The sequence below is a fragment of the Hippocampus guttulatus genome, chromosome 13 (genome assembly GCF_054856545.1).
Source record: "Hippocampus guttulatus isolate MCC_2025c chromosome 13, RoL_Hgut_1.0, whole genome shotgun sequence".
NCBI lineage: Eukaryota > Metazoa > Chordata > Actinopteri > Syngnathiformes > Syngnathidae > Hippocampus > Hippocampus guttulatus.
This window is the reverse complement of record NC_141273.1, coordinates 6,844,306-6,852,159: the sequence shown is the minus strand read 5'-3', so window position 1 is coordinate 6,852,159 and position 7,854 is coordinate 6,844,306. Positions and strand designations below refer to the sequence as shown.

The 7,854-nt window shown below is 41.5% G+C and overlaps 1 protein-coding gene across 2 annotated transcripts; it reads right to left on the bottom strand.

The window, feature by feature from the left end:
* Positions 1 to 568: 568 nt before the first annotated feature.
* On the bottom strand, positions 569 to 7,202 carry LOC147196128 (cytosolic 5'-nucleotidase 1A-like). Of its 2 annotated transcripts, XM_086128068.1 has the most exons (6): positions 6,707 to 7,202; positions 5,436 to 5,603; positions 4,707 to 4,836; positions 3,145 to 3,267; positions 2,862 to 3,046; positions 569 to 1,532 (listed from the first exon to the last, which is right to left on the bottom strand). In XM_086128068.1, the coding sequence occupies exons 1-6, from the start codon at positions 6,815 to 6,817 to the stop codon at positions 1,197 to 1,199; spliced, it is 1,053 nt and encodes a 350-aa protein (XP_085984194.1). In that variant the 5' UTR covers positions 6,818 to 7,202; the 3' UTR covers positions 569 to 1,196. The 2 variants fall into 2 exon arrangements, with proteins under 2 accessions (XP_085984194.1, XP_085984195.1); XM_086128069.1 differs by lacking the exon at positions 6,707 to 7,202 and having other exon boundaries at positions 5,477 to 5,597.
* Between the last annotated feature and the right edge of the window lie 652 nt (positions 7,203 to 7,854).

The window sequence follows — 7,854 nt, the reverse complement described above, 5'->3', positions numbered from 1 at the left end:
CAAAGAGGCTGACAAAAGTCACAAAGGGACTCCAGGGCTCCCCTCTTTTTATTTTATTAATTTAACTTCTCCGTTGTTATGTCGTATTTCCCTGAATGAAACTCAAGTGTTTGTCATGTGAGATGCGACACAATTAGAACACGAGCTAAAACCACATTAACAGAACGAGCCAGCAGAGAATTTATATCCATCCATCTATTTTCAACAACACTTATCGTGTACAGGGTCACGGGGCGGTGCTGGAACCTATCCCAGTTGACTTGGGGCAAAAAGCGGACTACACCCTGAACTGGTCGCCAGTCAATCAATCGCAGCGCATAGCAGAGAAAAAGGAAAAGGAAATACAATAGCTAACATAGACCCAGTTAGCCAACTGAATAAATCGGTTTCTGTCGCCCTCTACCGTCAAGAATAAATAGCTTCCAGTGTTCTTTAAGTGAGAAACATTAGGACCGATATTTCTACTTTTTCGTTTTTGAAAATGCACAACTTCATATTAATGCATTGAAAAGGTGCACTGTTTTATTATATGAGGTGAACTAACTTTTTATAGTGATGATGATCAAGATGATTGTAGAATCCAGTTTATTTGACCTGCCACGTAACCTGTAAACCCATTTTACAACTGCAAACAAAACATCCGGTCTTTTCCCACTTAGTAGGTATTACTGAAAATCTGAAATGAGAATGATGCATTTCACAGTTGCTGTATGATAGTCTGTGGTAGATTTTTGTATGTTTGATCATGCGAATTAAAGACAGGTAAATGTCAAATCAAGACATGAGGAGACAACTAACAGAAATGAAATAGGGATCACAACACCTAGATTGTGTTTTAAGAGATTTGAGAGATTTTTTTTTTAATTTCACAACATAGCACATTTGTAATGGTAAAATACGTGAATAATTTAATCAACGACACGTACAATATATGTCAATGATGTGTAAGATCAAAATAAAAATCTGCAAAAACTTTAGGGCATTTAAAAAATTTACAATAGGTTATAATTAAATAAACATGCTATAGGTGCTGACAAAAATAGCATTTTTCTTTTGTATTTGTAGTGGTTTTAATCAACAATGGCAGTGATTTTTAAAAAAATATTTGTAGACATTTTAGGAGAACTTCCACCATCGTGCCTTGTTTCGTTTGCATCCGAATGTTCACGGCCTCTCCATCAAAGGTGGTAACAAAGTCATTTGTCTGCAAGCCTCTGGGCAATGCCATAGGGAACATGACAGGCTACCGTGCCAAGCTCAGCTGCCCCTTCCACGTGAAACATCTGGTCGTCAAAGAAAATGTGCGGCCTGATCTTCTCCAGCATGGGGCCCTTCGGCGCTCCTGCTAGAAAAAGGGCCTCATCAATCTCCAGGCCCCACGAACGCAGAGTTTTTAAGGCTCTAGTACCGGAACTGGCGGCACTGCGAGCCGTCACCAGGTAGGTGCGAATAGGGCAGTCCATGCGCAGACCTTTGTGAAAAAACTTCCTCTGTAATTTTCCCAAAACCTCCAGGAAGCCCTTCAGTGGACCCTGCAGCAAGATGGGAGAGCACATTTAAAACAGAATTTTCGGTAACTCTGCTTCAAAAGGGGATATATCCTATTTCATCCATCATGTCACAGTTCCAGAAACCATCAATACTACACTATCCGCAAAATTTATTTTTTTAAAAAAACGACTTGATAGGTGAATTTAATTTGACCGTCTGCAAACTTTTAATGTATTTCTTTAAGGAGGTTATCCAGAGTGTTGGTAAATCGGTCTTGGCCATTGTATTATTTTTCTTTCATGTTAAATGTTCTGTAAAGCGCTTTGTTCCAGCTACAGCCATTGCAAAAGTGTTTCTGGTTTTGCTGGACTTGACTGCAGCATTTGATTTGGTGGATCACAGTATTCTGTTGGCTCGTTTGCAGCACCAGATAGGCATTCGTGGTAGCACCATTGAGTGTTTTAGATCCTATTTCGCTGACAGAACATTTTGTGTGAGCCTTGGTTGCTCTGAGTCACGCACTGCCCTACTGCTGTTTGGTGTTCCACAGGGTTCAATTCTGGGGCCTCTGCTGTTTTCATTGTGTCTGCTCCCTTTGGGTTCCATCTTAAGGAAACATGGTATTTCCTTCCACTGCTATGTGAATGATCAATGATGTCCCGCTGATCAAAAAAGATGCTTTCTCATTGAGACCACTTTTATCCTGTATAGAGGAAATCAAGACCTAGACCAGATGCACTGAACTTCCTGAATTTCAATGAAAAGAAGTGATGGTGTTTGGTCCCAGTGGCACTTGTACATCCCATCCTGCTGACTCAGGCTTGCTGGCTCCTTACCTAAAGCCAACAGATTTGAACTTCGGTCTTAAACTGAACACTGAATTTAAATTGGACCGTCAAATTGGTGCTGTTGTTTAATCCATCTTCTTTCATCTTCGGCAACTGGCTAAAGTAGTCTTTGTGGCTTCATCACATCTCAGCTGGATTACTGGAATGCACTTTATTTTGGAGTGGGCTAATGCTCCCTCAAGCATCTCCAGTTGATCCAACAAACTGCTGCTCCCCTCATAACTAGCACATAACTCCTACTATGGCACTCCCTGTGCATTTTAGAGTTTTTTTTTTAAGTTTGTATTCTTTCTATCGTATTATTGTATTGATTGTATTATTATACTATTATAGATTGTTCTTTCATTAGTTTCAACATTTTCATTATTATCATGAAGCTTTGTTTTCTGATTGGTTTAACTGTTGTCTAGGAAGGTGTTTGTCCGCCATTTTGGGTAGCCAAATATTGTTCCTCTCTTCTCCATTGAATGGCTACAAATAGCATTCCATTTGTGCATAGCGTTCAGTGAATGGATACTTTACATGGTCCAAAGGCTTGTTTTCGTGAGCCTTCTCGTGCTCAAAGAACTTGTCGAGTCCGTGGGCCTTGAAAATGCGTTCCGACTCGTCTGAGAAAAGGACAGCGTCGCCATCAAAGGCCACGCGAAGCTGAATGTCCGACACTTCCTTCATCTTCTCTGGGGTGAACATCGTGGCTGCTGCAATACCTGACAGACACACACACACACACAAACAATATTTATATTGTTGCTGCATTTTATTACACAATCTAAGTAAGATACTGCTTTTACTCTTTAGCACTGACCTTCTTGTAGAGCTTCTCGCACCTTGGCAGAGTCAGCAGAAAGGTACAAGTTCGTGTGGTAGGCCTTCAAGTAACCTATCGGGCTGTTTCCTCCAGTCATACAGAAGCGCTCGATGAGTAAGTCTAAAATAGAATCAAACCGAAAAGTTGTGATTTAGTCAAACCTTTGTACATGCACTCTTGAAACGCTCTCATACACACTACTGAAATGCGTATTTCAGTGTTATGTCTGAGATTGTTTATTAGTATATACAGTATAAGAACATTACAGTGAAGTAGTTGGAGAGCTGAAGTCATTCGGGGAATTCGTCCATAGAAACTGTTATTAAAAAAAAAATAAAAAAGTCCCGATCAGGGGGAAATTCTGGGGAAGATAAAAGTTATCTTGGCTGTGTAGAGTGTTAAAATAGGATGTGTGAGAGCATTTCTGTAATTTATGTGAGTGAAAAAATATATACTTCAGTCGGGTGTGTGAAAGCAGTAGGGTGCGTGCGTGTGTTCGTCTGCGTGCATGTGTATGCGTGAATTTCAAGAGTATATAGCAGAGCGTGACAGCGTTTCAATACTGCAGGCGAGCCAAAAAAAGTGGTGTATATATGAGAATATTTGGGTCGTGTTTATGTTGTGTGTATGTTTGAGTTGTGTGCATGAGAGCGTTTCAGTTGTGCATGTGAGCAGAAAAAACATCTGAAATGGGCTGTGAGAGCATTTTAGTAGACAGTTCGAATGGAGAAAAATGTTAAGGGTGCGTGTGAGAACATTTCAGAAGCATGAGAGAGTGTTTCAGTCCTGTGTGTGTGTGTGGACTTTGCAGGAGGGCTTTGTTAATAAGGTATTTTTGATTATTCCATGAACATTATTTGCCTTTCTTTTTTTTTTTTTAGGAATTTTCTTTTTTTTCTATACATCCTGCACTCCTACCATGCCTTCCTTCATTTGGTCCCTCCATTTTTGAACAACCACGTAAGCCCTCGACTGTAACGGATATCACAGAGCCAAATATGTTGAGAGCTGTGAATTTTTTTTTCTCCACTCTGCCTGATTCCACTAGTGATTAATGGCTGTGGGGGTCCCATATTCTCTTGGGTTGCATCATTTGGTGTGTGGACCATGAGAAAGATTTCATTTTAAACAAACAGTAAACTGGGAATTGCTCGTTGAGGGATTTAAAATGTTTTGCGCCACAAAATGAAAACCCAGACCCATGTTTTCCTTTTCTTTCCTCTTCCTTCCTTAAACAGAGGATGTTGGGTTGTGACTTCCTGTGCGCACACACACACACACTTGCAAACACAGGGTCATGGCATCAGAGTGGGAGGATTCTGAGCGGGCAGCAAGTATTATATCTAAGATAAGAAGACACGTAACTTCGGAATAATTCGGTGTGTCGCAGAAACACTACAGAGAGTTCAAGTAAAAAGTAAAAACCCGTTAGTGTGTGTGTGTGTGTGTGTGTGTGTGTGTGTGTGTGTGTGTGTGTGTGTGTGTGTGTGTGTGTGTGTGTGTGTGTGTGCGTGTGTGTGTGCGTGTGTGTGCATCGTATGGTGTGGCTTGTAACTCACGATGATGGTTGATGGTATGGATGAGCCGGAGGCCCACGTATGCGTGGTTGTTTGTCACGAGCACCACGTCAAACAGCTCCTCGCTCTGTGGGTAAAGCTCCCGCAGTCGGCTGTTGACAGCCTCCAGAGCCTGGGGAACATCACGAAGCTCACTTTTAAGATAAAAATATACAAACCTCCTGAATCATTGGGTGGGCTTCACTTGTCTGTTTGTTCTTTTTTTCTTCACCGCCCCCTGATGCACGAAGCAGCGTGTTAAAACACTTTGTGGGGGCGGGTTGAAGGCTGATTTTTTTTGGCATACCGAGATGTTTGTGATGGCTGAATTATTACATAGGTGGATAATGTTCTTATTCTTATTCAAAAAGGTGCATTACCGCCACCCCTTTCATGCTTCAACATTCTTCTCAAGCATTCCGATGTAATAAACCGAAGAAAAAATAAATGATATTTCAAATGGTGGCAATATTTTTTGTTTCGATTGCAGTTGGTCGGTTTGTTACAGCAGCAGGATGACAAGCACGTAAATGACATTTCGGAGGAACTCTATTACGTATAAAATGAGATCTGTTTTCCATTTTCTAGTTTGCCTCACATTCGAACTATACCAACTGCCACAAAATGCAAATGGTAGAGCCCCTTATTTCCACCCTAAACACATCAGTCTGTGTTTGACCTGATCGATGCACAACAGTCATTTTTGCTGCATCATCTTGGGCTCTCGCTGACCTTGACGAAGGAGAAGGCAGGACCGGGACTGAAAGGCTCACTTTCATGCTCCAGCTGGTACTTGAGATATTCCTCCATGCCTTGCCGCTCGTAGATCTGTTGCTCACGTTCCATGTTGAAGAGCACCCGCGACGACACGGCGATGGTGATGGCATTCTCGGGTTTGGGCTGAGAAATGGGCCAAGTACATGAGTTTGTTTCTCTGTTGACAACTGCGCAGGTGGCAAAAGTACTTCCTCTCTGTACTTCGAGTGTAAGAGATATTTGTGTAAGAAAAAAAAAGACTCCGGTCAAAGTAGACACACATATTCAACACCTCTACTTAGTCAAAAAATACATTTTGTCACATGTGTACAGTACCTATTTTCAAGATATCAATCGTGGATAACTTAACCTCCTCCTATTTAGATAGAGTACGTCTTTTTACGTCATGTCATCTGCAGACGTTGAAAAATAGAACAAACCGATTTTGACAAAGTGAGGAGTAAAGTTAACTGTTTTGAAATCTGAGGAGTTACAGTAAAAGCCTGAAAAGGCTCAAGTACAGTCATGAAGGAGTTGTGCTGAGTGGCTGCCCCCTACTGGTCAACTGTATCGACTGTCTATGAAATTCTCACCTTATTTAATGTAAAATTCAAGTCCTAAGCACTAGTGCATTAAACATTGTGACAAAGTAGGCAGTCCTACTACTATATTTCTACACTGTAAAACCGAACAATGCATCTGAACATGAATAAATAACATATGTTTACTTCAGTTAAAAAAAACAGAATCACTTGTTCCAAAAATGTACTAACCCAGAGATGACTTTTTAAGAATAATAACTGTAGTAGGCATTTCATTGTTATGTGTACAATAATATTTTAGAGCATCACCAGTCCTCAAGCCGCTACGGCCAAGTGTCATTTGTTATTACAGAGCTGGCAGCAACAGATTGACTGTGACAGAAAACACTTCATCCCCTCAGCAAAGGGCACATACTGTACATACCACAATGCCTAAATGTTAACACTGTTAACATTGATCTGATTTATTGATTTAGAGTTTGTCTGATAGGAAAGAGCCCTTTGCCCTTTATGATGAGTAGTTTCAAGTTGTTGTGAAAAAATAAAATATTTGAGATTTACATACTCATCCACGATGGTATATTCATGCCAAAGATGACGTGATGCATTTTGCAAGCGATGTACGTTGTACTTGATGCGGATGCATCCACAGGTTGCAAAATGGGGTGAAGGAAAAACAACGAACACCGAATGCACATAACTCACAGGTTGAAGCTTCCTTGTCGGAGTAGAGGGCTTCACAAGTCTCTTCGTATCTTCCCGGCTGCTACTTGCATCATTTCGGTTCTGTCCACTGACACCGTTGCTTAAATTCATTCTTTGACAAACGACAAAAACAGTTTAGTCGCTCTTTCACGTCCTGGTCTAGTCTCCCTCTCTCTCTCTGCTTGGAGGTGCCACCTGAAGTGCGGTCTCACACATGCAGAGGGGCAATTTGAGCTGAGCCTCCAGTGAATTCAGCAAACGAGATCAGGAAAAGAAATAACAAGCGGATGAATGGCAAGCGGTGCGCACTCATTTCAGGAATACAGTATCCCGCATTATCGCGAGAGCGCTCGTTTGTCCTTGTCTTCCCTCTCTCATCCACACTGACTTGCAGTCATTTGGAGTCTTCCTCCTGATTTTAACCCTTTCCGCGTTGCATTTCCTTCCTGGAGCAGCAGAGCATCTGGCTGAGCGTGACAGGCGCTTGTTGCATGACTGGATGACGTAGAGTACACTGATGTGACAAAGTAGAACAATGTCTCATTACATGTGTCCCATTGTTGAATTGATCTGTTCAAATGATGATATTTGTACATATTTTGATTATTCCTTTCTTTCTTTCTTTTTTACGCGGTCATGTTAATTTTATGCTATGTGATTTGACTGTCATCCACTGCCACTCCATACTGCCGCTCAGCCGTGTGGGAAATTGAGTCCTCTATGGGTAATTTACTTCCCTCACAGCTCCCCCCCCCCCCCCCCCCGCCACCCCCACCCACCCTGGCTCTTTTTGTCTCCTTTCTTCTTTTGTGAGCACATGCTTGATCTCACCAGGAAAGCAGCACTCTCTGTTGCCCGGCAACAGCCACCGACTGGCTGGGAGGGTGATAGAACGGAGTTTGTAAAATACCTGACCTTAGTGTAAATGTGAGGTAGCGGCATAATTATGCAATACATTAATCTTAACATTCTCCATCATTGTTTTATGATGCACATCTTGTATTGGTGTCCCTGTACTGCACAGCGCTGCATGTAGCATTAGTCAGAGAAACAGACACACATCAAACAAAGATGAAAGTGTCAATTGCGCTTTGAAGATATTAAATGTATTACAATATAATTAGCGAAACCATAATTTAGAGGATGCT

Coding starts and splice junctions, on each gene's coding strand:
- LOC147196128 (XM_086128068.1), bottom strand. CDS start 6,817: ATGAATTTAAGCAACGGTGTCAGTGGACAGAACCGAAATGATGCAAGT. Junction 4,837..5,435: donor CTGCCTTCTCCTTCGTCAAG/GTCAGCGAGAGC, acceptor GATGTTCCCCAG/GCTCTGGAGGCTGTCAACAG. Junction 1,533..2,861: donor AAAACAAGCCTTTGGACCAT/GTAAAGTATCCA, acceptor ATCTTGCTGCAG/GGTCCACTGAAGGGCTTCCT.